Below are 20,588 nucleotides of genomic sequence, written 5' to 3'. Positions count from 1 at the left end.
GTTTTGAGATTTGAGAAGATGAACATCTTCCACACCAATGCAGTGACCATGGAGGAGCTGGGACCATCGCCCAGTCAACGCTCACAAAAGGATTGGGCCAGATGTGCTAAAACCAACATGTGGCCATCCTGTACCCTGCCCTGCCGTAGAAAGACCAGCACAAATGAAAATGGATCAATGATTAAGGGAAGACGAGGCAAGGCCATGTTTCCCATGTGGAAGAAGTACCAAGCCAAACTCTTCTGCGGATAAATGGTGGCACGGGTACATGGAGGCTGAAGGACTGATTGCAAGTATTTAGGTGGTGATGTTGGGGAAGGTGCTTCCGTATTTGATGTTTCAGAAACGATTGGATAATTAGCTCAGCTCATTGCCCTGCTTCATGCAGGCAAATAATCACAGCATCTTGGTCCACAAAATGCAGTTCATTCTGCAACGGGTGAGAAAGAAATACCTCCTAAGAGAAAAATACTAAGAACTGAGCAAACCAGCCAAAGTTTTCACTAAGGATAAAGAACCAAAAAAGAGAAAACAACCCTAAAGAGACATACTGATGTGCTTTTTGGCAGCCCTGAGCATCAGCAACCCAGGGAAGGTATTTTAGATGCAGGCCAAACTTTTTACATCATGTTCAAAGGGGGACCCTCCCCGACTCCCTGTTTCTAGATGTGTGTATGTGACTGCTGCATAGTTTTCAGCTGCTCTGGATGGTGACTCTTCCTGCACATGCTGCGGAGCATTCCACAGAAAGACAAAATACATTATCAGGTTTTGCAGTATCTTGTTCACAAAACATCAGCTTTTGCATTTACTCAAACTTAACGATGGATTTCAAGTTACAGATACATTAAGTCATTTAAAAGCAAAATCTAGAAGAAACCCCTTGAAGAAAAGGCTGGATCGAATGTGCATAAAGAAAAGGCTTGGGAAATACAGAAACAGTGAACAGCAGTTTAATACATGCAGTGCAGTAACATGCATTTATTGGACATTTTGATGTTATCATTAGTTCAGCGCTTGCGAGTGTACAAGCCATGATTCCGCTCTGGGGCATGGAAAAATGTAAGAGCTGCTCTTCTGACCTTACTGTTTATGAAAAGGAGGAATAAAATAACCAACTGGACAAAGCAGTGGCACGCTTCGAGGTGGGGAAGGGGTCTTGAAAACCAGAGTCTGGGATAAAAAGCCTTTGTCCTCGGCTATAAACGCTATGTACACAGCTTTGACCCAACAGCACAAAGTTGGACCAAAAAACCTGAACCAGCTCCTGATTTCCCAGCAGTGGGGCCTGCGATCCCTGGGGCCAGAGCACACGCACGCACGCAGGGGCGGGCAGGCAGGACCCAGCTGCAGGGAAGGTGGGGAAATGAAAGGGATGGAGTAAAACTGTTGCTGGGCAAGAAATCAGGGATGAGTAATGTACCAGGGGAAACCCTGTTTGCACAGTGCTTGTGGGCAGGTTCCTGCACTCAGCCGTTGCCAGCGTGTCCTCCGTGCTCCATTTTGATGCTGTTTGCTTTGGATGCTGCAGTCTCCGGGTGTGTTTCTGGTCTTTGCTTGAATGAGTGTGGTTCTTAGCATCGAGTTTCTGGTGCAAAGAAGCACGATAATGAAGGCAAAACTCCCTTCGCATGAATAATTTCAGGGATGCGTCCAGGCTCCAGTTCAACCAGATAAACATGCATAGGAGCATGAATGCAAGTAATCCCATTAAATGGCAATTTCCATGTGCTGAAAGGAAGATACTTCTGCACCTCGGGGCTCAGGCTAGAAGCTGCTATTCTGCAGGCGTATGAGTCCCTCAGCTCTTTAGAAAAACCAAAAGCAACAGTCTACTGTCTGCCTGAACTCGCTGGCAGAGTCAGACTGGTGTTTTTATGCAGAGCTCACCTAGCTAGCACTGCTCAGACCTGGAGCTGTTACCCTAGGGGGAAATGTTAGCAGAGCTTTCCTTATAGCTTATCTAGTTGACTCCAAATTCACACTGAAGGACAAAACTCTCCCTGCTCACCAATGGCTAAAAGCTCTCTGGCTTTCCTTGGGGGCTTTTTTCGCTAAAACCAGGCTCATATTTAAGGAAGGGGCAGCCTCAGGGCTGCTGACACTGCTCTTCTTGGGCATCCCTCTGGCTGTGTTGGGTCCTAGGGCTGGGAAATAGTTTTGGGCAAGCTCTGAAGCTCCTTGGAGCTGAGCAGAAAGAAGGAGAACTGCTTACAGAAAAAATACTGTCGGTAGCCATGGAGGTATGCAGGGAACACGCACAGAGCAAAACCCAATCCAATGCCTATTGCAGACTACATGAAGATGACGACCAGAGGGCAGACACCCCTTTCTGTGGTTCAATTCATTTCAGGAATGAACCTTTATCATTTCTTGGTTTTATTTCAGTGCCACAACCAAAACAGACACACGAGGAGTAGGTAAAATCCAATTATTATTATTTTTTTTCTGACTCCACTACTCTAACGGCACCTGTACAAGAGCAACCAGGACAGAAAAGACATCACCAGCAAGGTAACACAGTCTCAGGAAAGCATCACTGCCAGGTTTCCCCGTACTCCTGCTTCCCCCCATGCGGCATGTCCACTCCGTGCTGCAGAAGGGGTGATCCAGCAGGCAGTGAGGATGCACTGGGAATGAAGTCACATGCAAAATCAGCAGCATAAGCCCCTGCCACTGCAACACTGACTTTCAGCTCGCAGAGTTCACGGGCAGCCTGTCCTCACCCTTCTTCTGCGGGCTAAGGGGCCAGCTGGAGGTTTTCTGGATTTTTAGTTTTGTTTTCCCAGCAAGAGCACTCTGCTGTTGGCATCAAAGATGGCCTCTGTGACTCTGGAGGTAAAAATCAACAATCAAAGCTGCAAGCAAAGAAAAAGAAGGGGAAGGAGCTGAGGAAAACAAGTTACAAACGGAAAACACATCGGTGCCAGTCAAGTAAAGCAGAAAAGGGAAACAGACAGGTGAGCCCAGGCTGAAGTCCTCGTGCGAGGAGTAAATCACAGCTTGTTTAGTAGGACGGCCCATTGGGAAAGAGCCCAGAAGAATTTTTCTACCTGCTCCAGCATGGAAAAGTCTGCTTTGTTTTGAACCGTCTACTTTTGGGCTATCAGCCCCTTCCCCACCTGCACACGTCATTTACTGGTGCAGGGGAAGGACTTGTGGTGGCACTGGAGCATCCCTGGCAGGCGATGCTGGGGTGTTTGCTGTGCCAGGCTGTGGTGCTCAGGGGCAAACAATTCCAGCCCCCAGACACCTGGCCTGGGTGCTGCTAAGCCATCCCACTTAACAGATTTGGTCAGATTTAAGTTTTATCCAAGAGATATTTTGGGACTCGCTTATGAGAGATCTCTACCCTATGCGCATGGAGAACCTGGTCAGGTCCCCAGCTGTGTCTCACTGAACCAAAAGAAGAGCTTCCCACCACACAAAACTGTAGCAGAAAAAAAAACAATTTTGCTTCTAAGTGCTTCTGTTTCTCGTCTTAACATCCCAGTGGTTGATAACAAACCTAAAATAATGATGATAAATTACACAGCTATGGCAGAATGTTAGGTACCGGAAAGACAAAAAAAACTAATTGCATGTTTGGAAGGAAGAAATATCCCTCCAAGAAAAAACACAGAAAACATTGAGCATGTAGGGCAGCCGGTGCACAAGAACTCCCTGAATACGGGGCAACACATCCGCTTTTACTCCCATCACTGCTCTTTGGTTTGCAGATGGAAATCCATTTGCTTTCTTTTTCTTTTTCTACTCTTTTTTCTGCAAGATACATTTGAATGTTATGTTTTGCATAGTAGCTTCAGCAACTACATTGAGTTCAAATCAAACCTCAGGTTTCAGAAAAGAGGGAATGCGAAGAGGGAATGTTTGAGCCCCAACCTTAGAAGCAATTGTCCAAAGACCAAAATATTCCCTAAACAAATCCTGCTTCTGGTGGCATGAGTGTAAATGTGGGAATTCGACTGATTCCAGGCTGGGGGACTGCCCATGTACATACATGTATCCGGAGCAGAACTGAGCTTATGAAATCACATGGGTGCAGAATAACTCAAATTTCTTGTGATAGGAGTGTCTCCCAGACTAAAGCTTCCTTCCTCAGGCTGGTGAAATAAAGTAGCCTTGGCATGAGTGTAAATTGTATGATAGCAATTTTCAGCGACCTTTGTCAAGGTGACAGTGGTCTCATGGTGACAATGGTCTGAGCATGGGACAGGAGCATGGCTTGCAGCAAGGACAACCCCTGCCCTTTGGTCTGCCCAAATCTCAACGGTTTTGCTAAACCCTGCAGGCATGGGTGGCTGTCCCCAGCAGAGGGGGCTCATTCAGATGTGCTGCAGCCCTCTGAAAATGGGGAGCAGCTTAATAGCAAGGAAACTGGACTTCTATCGAGTGCCACCAAAGGAGTGGCCTGTCTGAACAGTCGGTGCTCATTGCCACCTGCTTTTCCTGCATTTAGCACTCCAAATGTGATGGATGAAATCCCATCTGTGCTGGTCAAAGCCAACCGAGTGAAGCTGAAGCAGGAGTTTGAGGTCTCGATGACAAATAATTATGGCTTTTCACAGCACAGTCACTATTGCCTGATCCATTCAGCTGCACCTGTACTGCCTTTCGCAATGTTTTGTGCAGGATAAAGGACATGAACATGGTGATTGAGCACAAGGCTTGTGCCTCTGCGTGGGGATGAGCCCGTTTGGGGTACAAGAGAAGTAACCTGAAGCTGTTGGGCAAATGAGGGCAGATTTGCTCTCCTCTCTATTTCAAGGTGCATGGACACACAACACAGTGGCTGTTCCCAAATAATGCACCAGCACGTGTAGCCTGGGAAATGCATGTATTAAGTAATTAAATAAAAAAAAAAGAAAAGAAAAAAAAAAAAGTTGAGTTAGCTTTTGTATGAGCTCTACAGAGGGGTGCAAGCATCAGTCCTCTCCCAGGGGCAGAAATCGTCCCAGGCACGCAGAAATCATTTCACTCTGCCCATCACATGCAGAGGCTGGAAGGGATTGCCAAGAAGGGAACTGCTGCAGGATGAGGCTCTGTTGTTTCGCTTGCCCAGCTCTGGTCTGCTCCTCAAAGGCACCACGTGCTGGCCTCTCCTCTCCAACAAGGGTGCTGCAGGCTCCCAGCCCTGCAGGAATGGGGCTGGTGGTGGCTGAATTCTCCCCGTGGCTTTCAAGGAGGAGGAGGAGGGGGAAAGCAATGGTTTCTTACTCGGAGCAGCAGCTCTGCTAAACCCAGCCAGGCTTGCAGTCCAGTCTGAGGAGTGAGAAATGGCATGCCATTGAAATCCTCCTGTGTTGCCAAGTTGACGTCAACTCCTACCTACAGAAACAGCCTATCCCCCAGCAGACCGGGAAGAGGGACTTTACTGGAAGTACTTCTTAAAAGAAAAAAATATATCTATAATGCTCAGAAAAGTATCTCTATTTAAATAATCCAGTTGAGATGTTTATAGTTAATGGAAAAAAAAATACAACATATACTGTTACCTACACTGAGAAAAGAGTAAATCACTGGGGAAAAGAATGAGTGTTCATTAGTTAGAACATTGCTAGACTCACATATATATATATATATTTATATATATGTATATATATGTACAGCACCAGAGACTTAGATCCGTTCCCCCTGGAGTCAGTGCAGTTTGTGATAAATGAAACATTTCAGAATTGCAGTATAAAATATGGCCATAAAAAAATCTTCTTTCTTCTAGTCCTTCAGCCCCGGCCGCCCAGGCTCTCACTTGCTCCCTGTGTGCACTGTGGTCACTGTGGTGGGTCTGGGTCTCCGGTCCCCTCCTACTGCCGAAACGCCTGAAGAAGCAGATGAAACAAAACTACAGAGAGTGGATGGAGACATACCTAAAACGAAAGCCAGAAACAGAGTTAGAAGTGTTATTTTTGAAGGGGGGAATGTGGGTGTTGCTCCCACAGCCTGCTCCAGAGCGGAGGGGACCGCTGCTGGAGATGGTACTCCTGGCTTTGGTATGTGTCCAGCCAGACCGAAGCCACGTTTCTGGGGTTGAAGACAAAGAGTTGTGGGATTCAAAAATCCCTCCAGCATTGTGCTTGCTCAAGGTAATTTTCCTCGTGGGCACCTCGAAGGTGATTAAACTTCTCATCATGGCCATCTAGCTAAAGGAACAGACCACGCACGTGGGCTAAACACATTTCCCCAGGCATCCTGCAAAGCTGCTGATAAAAAAAGTGCAGTGGGTCAAACTCGTTGGTGAGTTCCTGTAAATCTAGAGAGAAGGTAAATTTGTGTGACTTGGGCATCATGCTAGCGACACCTTATGTCACTTCAGGCTTTGCTGGTATGTCTCCAGGACTTCCAGCTAAGAGATGTAGACTGACATAGGTTAGGTGTCTGGACCCAATTTTTACCCAGGCAGCTGCTTTTGAACTAATCACAGACTTTTCACGGACTTTTTTAGTGAAAAAATGGGGATTTAGCTAAATAGAAATATTTATAGAACGTGTCCACTTCCAGTGAACCCTCCAGCACAGCTCTAAAAAACACAGCCCTCCAAAGAATAACCCCTGAAAATCCCAAAGTGGGCTGGGTTCGGAATGACAGATTCCAGATTTGGCTATTCGAGCACAACCTCAGCAGTTCCCTTAGAAAATATTCGTGTTGAGCACCCAAATCTATCCTTGCCATAGCTTTCCACAGATGACCTGCCCTTGTGCTGCTGAGCGGGATCCCAGCGTGGTGACCTTGCTCTGAGAAAGTGCAGGCTTGGTGTGATGAGAAATAAAGTTCATTTTTCCAGCCTGGTGAGTAGAGGATGGCTGAAAGCTATACTAGTATATCTCAATGTAGAGTCTGGTACAGTCCCTTGAATACTCAGGATCTTTTTGCTGCTTGCTGTGACTTTTGCCTACTTTCCCAAGCTTGAGGGTGATGTTTCAGTCTCAGGGATGATTATGCTGTACCCGCACCCAGCCATATCCCATTTCCCAGCAGCATTCAGAGTTGACACCTTGGCTTCATGCTGCAATTTATGCATTACCTTAAAAACACAGAGATCTAAGTTCTGTAATCAATCTAGGGAGTCCAACCACATTTAAACAGAATAAGCCAGGCACAGAAGACTGAAAATCAGGGCAAGCCACTTGAGAAATGCCAATGGATTCACTTAGACCGTCCCGACAGGAAGCATAACCCAGCCTAATGAATCTTCTCTGGCCTAACACAGGAACAGAATTAGGATGCAGCCTGATATGAGCTCCTCTTGGGCTAGGGCTGTATTTAATTGCCCTCAGGGATGTGAAACTACTGCATTTGAAACTGTTTGGAGAGCTCATTACATGCACTATTAATAGCATTAGGCAGGACTGCATTTTGTAATGGTGGCACAGCTGTGTCATGTAACTGGCTGCATGAATGGGATCTTTCCCACACAAGAAATCTGTCTCCAGAGGTGATGGAGAAAGAAAGAGGTATGACAGAGACCTCCGGGGTTTCCTTTTTCCCAACAAGAGCCATTCAGTGGGCTGTGCCTGACATGTCAGCTGCCTCTTAATGTCACACCTTGCGTGTGTTCCTGGCTCTCCTCACTGGTTCTCTGGGGCTCCAGCATCTCCTAACTCTTCTCTTTGATTAATTTCTTTGCGAAAAGGAAGCTCTTCGGTATTTGTTGGCAAGCTCTTCTGTTGGACTTAACCTGGGATGCTTAGAGATGGATACTTTTCTGCCTCGTATTTCTGACATGAAAAAAAAATCACATCTCAACACACCTGGTTTTAACCTTCATATCCTAGTTGACTTCTCCATCACTGCAAAAACAGGGCTGGGTCCCGCACAGGGACTTGCTGGATTCTGGACTTGCTGTAGCCATTAAATAGACTTTAATCTCTTCCCACCTTTGTTGTGCACGGATGTTTTTTCCATTACCATTCAGACTACTCAGTGCAATTAATTATCACCTTCTGATATTGATCATCCGTTAACTGGATGGATGGAGAATAATCACCCACCAGTTGTGCTTAGCAGCAAAACATGCCACCAGATGCTTTAGTCCTAACATGGGTCCAGCTCATGCAGGAACCAAGATGAAGGTGCATTTCTCCCTTGTAATGGGTTTTCAACCTCGTTGCATTGCCAGCTCATGGTTAAAGTGCTTTGCTGCTGGTCAGTGCTGCATTGCTCCTTTGCAGGTGGTAGATGCATGCCAGGAGCACAGGGAAACTTTTTTGGCAGCACCTATAGGATTTGGCACTGGGCATTGCAAACCATCTGGGCACTGACAGGAACTGCTTTTGTCAAAATTTCTTGCATGAATCACCATCAGACCTGGGATGCAAAGGGAAGGGGTTCTGCTCTGGCTCAGCCACAGCACTAGCTTTGTGGTGCTGCTGCTTGAAATAATCTCTTCTGTAAAGTTGTAAAGTCTGTGTCCCTCCATTTCGTGATATAAAAATCTCTATAGATGGATAGAAGGGAATAAAATAAATGCTCAGAAGCCAGAGATTAACTTGGCTTCACTCACCGCAAGCGTCTGACTCCATGGGGCAGCTTGAAAATCTCAGTTGCAGCAGGGAACAAACAAATCAGGGGGCCAGACCCTGTGGTGGTGTGCAGAGCCTCAGCCCTGCTCAGACAAGCAAGCCTCCTATACAGGAGCTTCTTTTGGCCCAGGCTGGGTTGGACTGGCAGGAGCAGTATCCCCCACAGAAAATGTAAAGCAAGCCAATTTTTATGGGGAAAAAAAAAAAAAGTTTTATCACAAAACTGGAAACTTAAACATTTTGATTAAACTCTGCCAGATTTCAGCCAAATACATGACTTTTTCCTGGGGGTGTCTGGGTCTTTTTCCCAATCAAAAGCCCCTATGCTCAACAAGAGGAGGATTTCCCAAGAAATGCACTGAGCTGAAAATACAGTTTTTCAGTGCATAAATATTTCCAACTGAATCATTACTTTTTTTTTTTTTAGCCAGCTAAACACAAAAGCCTCAGTCCCTTTTCGGTCCTCATTTCAAACACCTGCTGGCAGCAAGGACTGCAGCCTGGGGGCAGAGAGAAAAAGCATTTCCCACAGATTTTCTCCCACTACTCACAATCTTTCCGGGTGGTTGCATCAGATAGCGGTGCGGCAAGACCGAGGGTACCGGAGACGCTGGCGCTCGTGCTGTCCAGGCTGCTGCCGAGGTGTAACCGCCGCATGTGTCTCACAACCGCCGTGGCATTAAACGCTTGCTGGGGGAAAAAAAGAAAGAAAAATAAAAATCTGGAGGTGGAAGGGAAACTTGTGCCATTCCCCTGGTTACTGTGCATTGGCAGAAGAAGAGTCCATCGTCATCCCAACTTTTTCCAATCCCGTCAGATGGGATGTGGTAGCCCAAAATCCCTTCTCATGTTGGACATATCCTTCCCTGCACCAATGCATGGGTGTCCGAATTGCTTTGTATCCCCTGCTCAGGGCTGCCCTCCAACATATAACCAACCACTGGTGCTTTAGTCCTGGCCCCATCTCTCGTACTCACTGTATTTATGCATTGATGTAGCACGCTCTATAAGCAGCAAAGCCATGTGATCTAAGATGGGACCAACTATTATGTCCAAAATTTTGGGCCACAAAAGCAATTTTCTATTTAAGGCATTGACATGCTGTGAGGGCTGTGCAGATGCTGCGGTAGCAGAGTTATGTGTCCAAGTGTCACCTCTGAGGATGGTCACTTACTCTCCATTTGCTTTTTGCAAAGTTCTTCCGGATCTGAGCACTGACAGACTCGTGGATGTTCTTGTTGAGTGCTGTATCTCCAGCAATCCTGAAACAGGCAGACAAGGCAGGTTTTAAGACATCTTTTGCTCTCCTTGAATACCCATTCTTCTTCTCCTCAACGGATAAGTCTGGTCCAAGGTGCAATTGCTCCTAGTGAGATGCTGATTTCATTCACATGAGGCCTCCGACTTCCCACCACTGTCTCTGCTGGCAGCAGTGGTGGAAAGTCTGGGGCAATAAAAGCAAAGCATAGATAAGGCTTGTAGATCTGGCAGCTACAAAGAGGTACGACCTTTTGTTGGTGCATGGCTGCTTTCTGTCACCATTACAGCCCTTGATGAAAACATTGCACCTTTTTTTTTCCCCTTTACATCTAAAGATTTAACATCAACAGGCTGAGACTACTTTTAGCCTCAACCATGCAGCAGCCTCCAGAGCCACTCCAACCTGTCTGATTTCTGTTTGCACTGGAGATTTTCCTGCCACCCTACAACGTACATAGCCATTCGTCTTGATTAATGTAGATTAACAGTAAAACAGATACATGGACTCTCACTAAATTAGCACAGCTGCACAAATAGCTTAAGCTGAACAGCACTTGACTGAGAAACTTCATTGATATTGTGCAGTTTCTTGAACAGATAGACACATTCAATTCTCTGGAAAACATAATTATTTCAAGAGGATTTCCTTAATTTACTCAACTCATCAAGGCATGAGATCTTTTGGAAGTGCAGGCACATTTGTGAACTGATATTAGGCTATGTGCTCTGGTTAATAATGCTACCTGACATAGGTGAAGCCAGGAAGCAAAGATTGCCTCCTATATTGTATGTGATGTTTTCAGAAATCACTTTTTTTTTTTTTTTAGCACCAGTCTAGAAGCCTGATGTTTATTAGCAACGGAAAATGTTAAGAAATTGAAGAAATGAGACATCTGTCAGGGACAGAGCCTCCTGGTCTGGGGACCTCGAATAGCAGAATTGGAGGGTCTGGGGGACACAATGATCATCTATTCCTCCCCCCACCCCACTTTTGTCAAAATAATTTTGACAGGTATTTGCCTAAACAATCCTTAAAGATCTCCAAAAGATGGAGACTTCTCAGACAACCTTTTCTGGTGCCCCGCTATCTCCCAGAAGACATGGAAACTAGTTTGTTCTCTTTGTCTTTGAAGCATCCTTTCACATATTTGAGGACTGTTATCATGCCTTCCCTCCGTCTTCTCTGCTCTAGACTAAACAAACTGATTCTTTCACTGTTTCTTCATAACTCACATTTTCTAATCCTCTGATCTAGTGAGCTTCTCTGGACTTTCTCCAACTAGCCCACATCTTCCTCAGAGGGCGGTACCCAAGCCTCACTCTTTTCCAACTAAGGCAGCAGAATGGCAGCACTGCTTTGTGTTTCTTAAAAGATGAAACTCTGCTTACATACCCCAGCCTGCTGTTTCCGTTTATGCATCCCATGAATTGGAGACATTCCTTTCATTTTGCCCAGATCGTTTCAAACTGTAACCTTGTTCTTCAAAGGACTTGCAGCAATTTCTGCTTTCGTGTCAGTGGCACATCTAATTAGTGCTGTCTGGGAGCAGTCTCTTCCAAACTGCTCCCCTCGTACCTGATGGTAGCTCTCTCCCAAGAAGTGAGAGATATGAGACAATACTTACTCTTGGAGGGAAAATGAGGGACTAAACCTTCACTTCATGAGACAGGAGAGCCACCAATTCCAGCCTGTTGGAGCTGACCTACTCTATATTGAGTTATTCAATAGTACTATAGCCAGGAGAAGCGTGGGCAGGAAGGGGCAGGGTTGCCACAGGGTAGTCCCCCTCCAACTGGAAGGGCACTTTGCTGACCACCACCACCACATAACTGCCACCTAAATAGATAAAAGAACAGGTACCATGAACAGAACAGGGCTCCCAAGTGGCACCTGACACCTCTTGGGCCCCTTTCCTGTTGATGGAGAAGATGAGGTGTGATGGAGAGGAGAACTGGAAGACCTTCAGATCTTCCTTGGAAGAGAACTCCTGATCGCCTCTCACTGATAGCAAGGCAAGTTGGCCTAGATTTCCCACTGGGTCCAGGCAGCTCTAAGTTTGTTGAGGCAGCATCTAGTTTAAGCATCATGGTCACTATTTACACAGGGAATACAGTCAGGCCCATCTCAGCCTCTGATGGATCCCATACAACATATACTCCTAGATGGATCCAGAGCCCAGCTGCGCTTGCACACTTCATACAGTGCATTTTCTGTATTTCTCAGGCATGGAACCATCATGTGATGTGGTTTCTACAGCTTTACCAAAGGCCTACATGACCCAACTGACATAACAGAGTATCCATGACTGCCTCCAGGTCACTTCTATGAGCCAGCAGCCTGAGAAGACTCTAGCAGCATTGCCTGCCCTGTACAGCTTACTATCTTAGGTGCACAAGTGCATGAAGATCTGTGTGCACTCCTTGCACACTGCTCAGCCTTTTGGTGCACATGGGCCCTAGCAGAGTTTCCTGGTGGGAATGCAAACTGCTAGTCAGAGTTGCTTCAAAATGTCACGAGCACTCTGCTCCGTCCAAGGACACCTCCTCGGTGTAGGCACGTGCCCTCAACACGTACCAGCTGGGAGCACTGGCTGTCATAGTACAGATCTGTGGAAGAAAACTAAATTTTTTAGCCAGGCACTTCATATGTGGATGACTACAAGCCAAACGATCTGTTCAGTAACTGATCAAAATGACAGAACAGCAGAGAGAAGATTACTTACATTTGGAAGGAACATTTTTTCCTACCAAGTTAATGAAGCATTTTGCTTTATGAACAAGCTTGTTAGCAAGCTGTATAAGCACAGATCACATTTCCCACTTGTCAAAATTTATTCTGGAAACATGGACAGAACAAGGTCCTGGGGTGTGATACCCTTGCCAGCTCTCCCAGAAGATCTTTCCCGTCAGTCTCCAGAAGGACTCACAAATGCTTTTTTGCTATATGAAACTTTTCATCAGGCATGCAGCTCAAATGCAGACTATATATATGTTATATATATTGAGTTTAGGGATCATTTTCTGAAATCACGGTGGTTTCAGTAAGAAACGGCTGGTTCCAATAGTTCACAAACTGTCTCCTACCACCACTAACTCTGTGTTGATGACATAGTTCTGGTAATCCTGAAAAAATAGCCTTGGTATTTGGATGTTTCCCAAATAAGAATAGTACTGATGCCCTGTGAAGACTTGTAGTGCTACACTGGTGGGGACCAACCTACATCTCAGGTCTCTTCAGCAGCATTAGCACCTTGCAGATGCAAGTTTTTAATCAGAACAAAATAAGAACACTGCTGGGGCTAGTTTGGCTCAGCAGGAGATGTTCAAACACGTGTTGGAATGCTGAATGGTGTGGCCCAAAACATAGCCCCAGCTGCCAAAGCTGGCTGTGGGATTGCTCTCCAAGCCGCCGCTAAAGAATTATCCTGTTAACAGTGCAATGCTGTAACATGAGGACTGTACATTTATACTGTACTTTGCACTTGGAGGATCTTCAATCTTATAAATCTTATAAAATACTCATAGAGTTATAGTGCTTAGAGTATAGTTTTACTTCTAGGAAACCAAAAGAAAAGTTAGTACTCATTCTCTGGAGTGTTCTGCTGGAGATGTGGTGGTTTAAGCAGAGAGGCGAGAGAGATGGAGGTTAGCAGGTAGAAGTCATATCTTTTACACAATCAGCTGGTAGAGTTTGAAAATTCAGATGAGTTTTTGGGCACACAAATTCACCATGAGGTGGGAGTCATGAGCGTCATCACATCTGTACTAAATCTGTTTAATCATGAACCTTAGTTCCCATGCTGAGAAGTTGACGCATGAGATCTAATAGAGATATTGGTTTTAGGGCATGTTATAATCTCCCTTTGACTTTTCTCTAACTCTCCATATCCAGAGTATATAAGCCGTCTTGCTTTTTCTTTTACGACAGAAACAGCTTAGAATCTTTTCTTCTTCCTCCCTCCCCTGCATTCACACAACATATCCTTCTGCTACAGGAATCTGCTCCACTTGCCTTGAGAAACAGCTATCTTCTCTTTCAGAGATAATCAAATTGATGCATATCTACTGAAACCCTGAGCAATAGTTCTTAACTTTGCAGTTCGCTTTGATGTTAACTGTGTCAGCACTGAAGTTTCATTGTTTCTACCAACTATACACGTTGGCCCAGTAAAAGATTTTACTTCTACCTACCACACACATATACAAAAATAAAATTAAATAAATCTGAACAATCAGAAACAATCTATTATCATGCTGACCATCACCCAGGACTGAGCAAGGACTTACTACCCTAACTGGGACCTAACTTTTCTCTTGGGGTCCCTGTTCTGTAGCTACATCCTGACTGTTCTTTGGGGAACTTTGTGCTGAAGCTGGTCTTACATCCCTTTGCAAATATATGAGTGTCTCAACACAAAGAATCAGATACCAAGGGCCACGATCTGAATATTCTCCATCACAAATACTTCCACTGAAACTAACAAGGACTCTGCTCATGAATAACCATAGCAAATATGGCCCTGCACATGAGAAGTATCTAATCTAATGATCAGATATTATTTCAAATTTGTTAGCTCTTTTTTTTTTTGTTCAAAGCTATCACAGCAATTTATCTAGATATAGCACTTCTAAGCTTTGAAAGGAATGTCCAACAAAGACGAAAACAGTAAGTTTCCTTTTAGACGGTTCTTTGTTAGCATACTGCAAGCATATGTCTCTTGCATGCCGCGTCCTCCCTGCCCATGATGGCAGGCAGAGTCTTTCATCTAGCATTATTTTCTGACCCTTCATACTCACTGAAGGCAGCCAACTCAAACGCCGTGCTGGCCAAGCAGTGCTTGGAAATACTCTTGAGTATGATGACAGGAAACGTGGAGTTAGCTGGAATGGATAAGGCTGAAGGATCACAACTCTTCTATACATGCATGCACACACATATATATGCACAGATACACACATGCATGTGTATAAATATACACACACGCATACGGTATCAGCGGTGCTCCAAAATAAATAGAGTGCGGGGATGAACTTGACAAAAGTTTGATTTAATGTTGTAAACATCGGCAGTTCCCTTCAGAGAGCCCTTTTCGCACTTCAAACAACATTGTCTGAGAACTGAGCTCTTTGTAAACCATGTCCTTTCCCTGGGTGGAAATTATTATCTGGCTCGTGCTCTCTGGCACATAATAAACACACAGGGTCATGGTCACAATTTGCAGGGGTTCAATCCTTGCCAAACCTTTGCAATTCCTGACGTAGGTGGGGATGGATGTCGGCACGTCCCAAGTATCCGCTCTCCCTCCCCATGAGCAGTGGGGAAGGTGAAGGCCATGCTTGTATCCGCTAACACAGGTGTCACAACAATTTAGGTGCCACAACCTCCTTCTCTCCTATGCAGTTAACATAAGGAGGTGATACATATAACACCCTTCAATTTCCATGTCCCCAGTTGTCTACAATGCTGTAACCAGCAGCAGCACACTGCTCTAAATCCCATTTAAGGTCACTTGGGAAATGCGTGACAAAGCAAATAAGTTCACAGAACATCTTCCAGCTCCCACTTCAGCTTCTTAACTGTTGGGCCTTTTCCTCTCCCTATGAGGACTCTTTTCTTTCCCCCTGTGCCAAAGTTGAATTTGGGGCCAGCCCCGGGGCTACAGGACCCAGCTCGACCTGATGGGGAGCACAGTGTGGTCCTACAGCTGGAAAAAACAGATCCTTGGATTTCTGCTGCTCGCCCTTAATCACTGCAGCCTGAGCTGCTGCCTTAAACAGGATGTGGGTTTTGACATGGCAATATATTTAATAAACTTAATTGCTGTCGTTAATACGAGCTCGGGAAACATTAAAATGTATCAAGCTGCAGCAAATTACCCCACTCTTTTGGTACCTTCATTTTCCACGTCCTTTTCGAAAAGTCACAATGGAACAATGAAACAGAACATTGCACCTTTGCAACACATCATAAACAGTGCAAACTTCGGTGAAAGATATGCTATAAAACAAATCACTTTTCCAATGGAAAGCATAAGTCATCTGTATATTAAACTGGAGAAATCTGTATAAATGCACAGATTGTGCAGGCTGCGGTGTAATCGTTATACCAACAAGCCTTACATATTGTACTGTTTCTGCTACCATACTTCACTGCAATTATTAGCCTCCTTTTCTGCCAACTCCAAGTTTAACATACTGTCCTCCTGCCAAGGCCATTTGATTATAAATAGCAAAACATCACGTAAATGCAGGCATGTGGGGAGCAGATACAGCACAGAAAAGTGGGCCATTAGGAAGAAGTATTTACTTTTTTTAGGGTGTGATCCTGTACAAACATTTAGTCATGTGAATAGCTGGCTATTCTTGAGCATTTTCCTGAAATTCCAGGAGATTATTAACCTTAAAGGCACAAATGCAATATCTTGCAAGATCTAGTTCTTGGAAACCTTATCAATTCATTTGGTTGGGTAATTAAAATCAGTGGAATATTTTGGAATTAGTTTTTCACAAATATTATACATTGAAACAACAAAGTCTCATGACCAGGTTGCCAACTTATGCATAAGTATCTATTTTTTATTGCATTCAGATTATAATCTACGTGTTTAGAAGTATTCATGATTTGACATATTTCTTCCCAATTTTTGGGTGATCCTAAAGATCCGTCACTGCAGAAAAAGATTTCACAGGGGGAAGTAAAAGGGGAAAGCTAGAAATTGTCACTACATGGAGCTACCTTCTCATTTATGCTTCTCTACCTGATCATCTCCTCCAGCCAAGCCAGGAGACTTATCCACTTACACTAATTTTGATCCCATGCAGAAAATAACACAATGCAGACACTATGGAACGTGAGGTTGTAACAGGGATGTATGCTGAAAAATACATGCTCATGCAAAAAGGTGGGATGGGATGTCCCCATTATAATAGTCACTGTAGTCTCTCTCTGTTGGCTAAACACTTGCACCCTTGTCTCCAACTGCTGTGACACTAAATACAGCCACAAGACAGAGGAACTCAAGCCTGGGCTTGCTGGAAGCTTATATCCAGGCTGAGGGAAGGACACAATTGACCACTGAGAAGAAACATCGGGCTCTCCACCTCCTCCTCCGCATTCGAAGGGGAGGGGAGGATGCCATTGCAACAGATATAATGGCTAAACTGAGAAAAGGAACAGTAAAAACCTCATTATTTCCTGGCATAAGCAATCTGGGTGGAAAATGCTTCTTGAGCAATGGTTTGGCAAAATGAGGTCTTACCACTAACTCTGAAATAACAGATGATATCTGGGAGAGCAGCCTTGATGATCCAAAAAGGCAATCGAGTAGTGTTTATCACTACAGGATCCAGAGCCTCCAAGAATCACAGCACCTCTTTCCAGAGAGGTCCAAAACTGTGACATTTATGCTACAGGAAGATTTTCAAGAGCAAGGGGGAAGGAGGCATTGAGACATCTGCTCAGGAGCACACTGGGGAGGACAGTGACAGGTCTGAAGCCATCCCTCTGGATACATTTATGCATTGCTTTTACTGCACAACCCTCCTTCTGCTCTTTAATCCACTGACACGTACTGCCTTTGCCACCTGCTGTGCTCTGCAGATCATGTGAGAGAGAGGTGGATTTGGGAATTTTGCAGGCAGCCCTTCAAAGGAACCACTGCCTTGCAAAGTCAGACTGGCAAAAAAAGACCCCGGCCACAGAAACGGGGGAAATCCTTTTTTGAGGGGGGGGTTCTTCAACGGAAGATTGGATTCTGTAGAAAATACCAAACATTATGGAGCAGCCTGTAAGTTTCCATTGGCTGTGGGCCATGAAAAAAAAAAATAGAATGAAAACTCTTTTTATCATTTTGTTCCTTTAGGAGGGCCCAGAAGCTGTGTGTGTTACAAGTGCCACGTTTCTTTGTTGCACTCCAGCAACCAACACAGATGTAGCGGGGCCAAGAGCTGGATGCTTACACTTTGTGTATCTTGGATGCAGGGCTTTGGAAAATCTGCCTCTCAGTTATACAAATGGTCACTTCATTCCCTGCTGGGATTTGCGTACCCATTATTTATTCTGTATTTCTAATACTGACTTTTGTAACTTGTTTAATTTCCTGAGGCTCAGGTCAGTATCATTTAGAAATGTTTTTTTTTTTTTTTTTCATCTCACCAAAGTCAGATTTCATTTCCCAGATTTCTTTTTTTGTCACACAGAAAGCACTTATTGATGGGAAACACAGTTATTGATGGGGCACTGGAAAAAGGGCAGACCCAGGTCTTGACTTTCCCTCATCTCTCATTCGCATTGATGCCAGCCAATAACCCAGGTGACCTAGCTAATAACCATCTGTAAGATGTTTCTCATTGTCACTACACGGAAAATGAAAAGCAAGAACTTTGATTTTCTTGATGATTTACATTTCTTTCTGCATCCCAAACCTTTCTTACAACTGTTTTAATTGCAAAGGGTGGCCCTCAATCTTATCTTCAGCCTAATTTATAATACAGCAACTGGCAGTCAGACGTTGGTACATCACTCCCACCATGAATAAATCAGTGCCATTACAGCTTTTGTAGTTGTAACTTACCGCCTCCTTCATGAGTTCAAAACTATCAGTTAATGATAAGAGTAATTCATCACCCTGAATATTGATAAAATATCATCAGTAAGTGAGCCAAAATGGTATTTTTTCCTCTGCAAAAACCTTTCAAAGGATTTAACATCCATGTTGTCCCAGGACTGAGAGCAGCAGCGGGATGAGACAAATCAGTTGGGAGTCAGAGAGAGGAGCATAAACACCTCAAAGCCAAAACTACCCAGAAAAACACCAATAACTTCTCTGCCTGTACTTTTCCTAGCAGGCATTTTACACTCAGCTGCACTACGTGAGGTTAATCACCGGGCTGAGATTGCATCACCAGGACGTTTTTAAGGTCCATCAAGCTGTTTAGCTAGTTATGACACTGGCTCAATGGCTTTCCTGAGGTGCTGGGGACAGTCAGGAAAACTTCTGTTCCCTGAGAAATGCACAGTCTAATGCTCTTATCCAGCTAACACTCCAGAAATTGCAAAAGGAAATGGTATTTGTGGTAATTGTGATGGCATAAAAGCACAGTCTAATGCATACCTGGGGTGAAAACACCGTCATTGACTCCTTTCTTTTGCAGCTACTGTAACAACCAAAGATAGTCTTGCCTCATATATAACGATCCCTGACAAAAGACTTGTATCTAAAGCCCATTTTTGGGTGCAGCTGGCAGTGTGGGGTGATGCTAAGCGAGTTGGTCAAAAGGCCTTGAGCCATTCCTTTTTCAGCTACTTGATCTGTGGGTAATGTTGGTCAAGTCATCTATGTGCAAAGGCATCATCTCATGTAAAGCACTTAATGGAGGTCTAAACTATGAATACAGCCAGACCAGGCACTTTTCTGTAGTCACTGCAGAGAAGCAGCATTGTTAGACTAATTCAGTCTCAGCTTATCCCTCTCTTAGTGTTTCCTGCCTCATTCAACAAGGCAGGGTAAACAGCATGCCAAACCAGGTCTGTGCTGCAAGCATGAGGTGAAGAGTTAGGCCACCATCTGTGAAGCACAGAGGAGAATTTTCTACCTCCTAACGTGCTCTTAGGTGTTTTGATGTTACCTTGACAAAGACCTTATAAGCAGGTTGATACCCAGCTTTCTGCATACCTGCACAATTTGACCATTTGCCCCAAACCCCAAATATGCTTTCTGGGTTCAGCCATTTCAGTGTATCCCACTGCTGCACTGCAGTCAACATAATGCAGCCTTTCACTGAATCATTGCAGATACCCAACAGGTTGGTGCACAAGATTAAAGTCCATCACATCTTTCCAGGAAAATCTGGAGGACAATGGCATGAGTGTTAAATGATGCTCTCTGTCCTGAGGGTTTCACAGCAGTGACTGTTGCTTACCAAGGGTGTCGTGCTGCTTGCTCACAGGTGTATCTTTTATTAGGGTCCTTCTCCATCAAATTCCGAATGAAGTCTTTAGCTATTAAAAAAAAAATAAATAAAAGATCATTTAAAGCAATAAATTTAATACTGAGTTCTGCAATATGGTCAGACCAACACTTAGGTTTCCTATTTACATCCAACAGCAACCAAATTATTGAGAGAACTCCCCATAGGTATGGAACATGTTGCTTGGATAATGTGAAGATTGATGTCTGATCTAGTAAACAAATGGTGCCTGAACCAGTAAAAGAAAAGTTTCAGGGAATGCTCACAGCTGATGGAAAGCCACCACCTAGCTTCTTGAGCTGTCCCTTTTAAAACTGCCTTCAGGATCACCTAGCTCCTTCCCAAGCATCTTTTGGGAAGAAGCATGGCCCATTTCCCGTAGGCAGGATGCTACCTTGTTCTGAAGGCAAAAGGAGATTTAACAGAGGGCCACCAGGTGTCACCAGTGCCAGGAAATGGCCCTGGCTCATTTGTCATTTATTAATATAGACATAACCAAAGTGACTCAGTACCAAATCCAACGAATTTAATATGGCAGATAGAAGCCTAAGACCTCTACTCCTGCAGGTATGCCTAGGAGTAGGGTGAATAATTTGGAGTCAGAAGAATTTGATCCTGCTAGCTCCTAGCTTCCTGGTTAGCCAAGTGCTTCTGAGCACCTTAGTGGTCTGAATATGGCCACACCTGCTGGAGATGCTGGGAAGTTGAGAGGGAAAGGCAAGGAGAAGGCCAGAAGCTACAGCAAGAGGAGCCTTTCACGGCTCATTCCAAGCAACCGCACACGTGGGTAGTGAAGAGGACATGTTGTGTATTTAAAAACCAGTTACCAAGGAAAAGGGA

General features: G+C 44.6%; 1 protein-coding gene across 3 annotated transcripts in view; it reads right to left on the bottom strand.

Moving 5' to 3' along the window:
• Positions 1 to 597: 597 nt before the first annotated feature.
• The window catches only part of CAMK1D (calcium/calmodulin dependent protein kinase ID), a 218,059-nt gene continuing 198,068 nt past the window's right edge, over positions 598 to 20,588 (bottom strand). For 2 of the 3 annotated variants that reach the window (XM_035549520.2, XM_035549522.2), the window contains 4 exons: positions 19,701 to 19,779; positions 9,694 to 9,781; positions 9,071 to 9,209; positions 4,823 to 5,867 (listed from right to left, as the gene is read on the bottom strand). In XM_035549520.2, coding sequence (XP_035405413.1) covers positions 5,746 to 5,867; positions 9,071 to 9,209; positions 9,694 to 9,781; positions 19,701 to 19,779 — 428 coding nt within the window. In that variant the 3' untranslated portion in view covers positions 4,823 to 5,745. Of the gene's footprint in view, positions 2,833 to 4,822; positions 5,868 to 9,070; positions 9,210 to 9,693; positions 9,782 to 19,700; positions 19,780 to 20,588 lie in introns of those variants that run through there. The other variant, XM_035549523.2, reaches the window with a different exon arrangement.

Source organism: Cygnus atratus, chromosome 1, assembly GCF_013377495.2.
Source record: "Cygnus atratus isolate AKBS03 ecotype Queensland, Australia chromosome 1, CAtr_DNAZoo_HiC_assembly, whole genome shotgun sequence".
Classification (NCBI taxonomy): Eukaryota; Metazoa; Chordata; class Aves; order Anseriformes; family Anatidae; genus Cygnus; species Cygnus atratus.
Note: the sequence above shows the minus strand (reverse complement) of the source record. Positions and strands in the feature narration are given on the sequence as shown.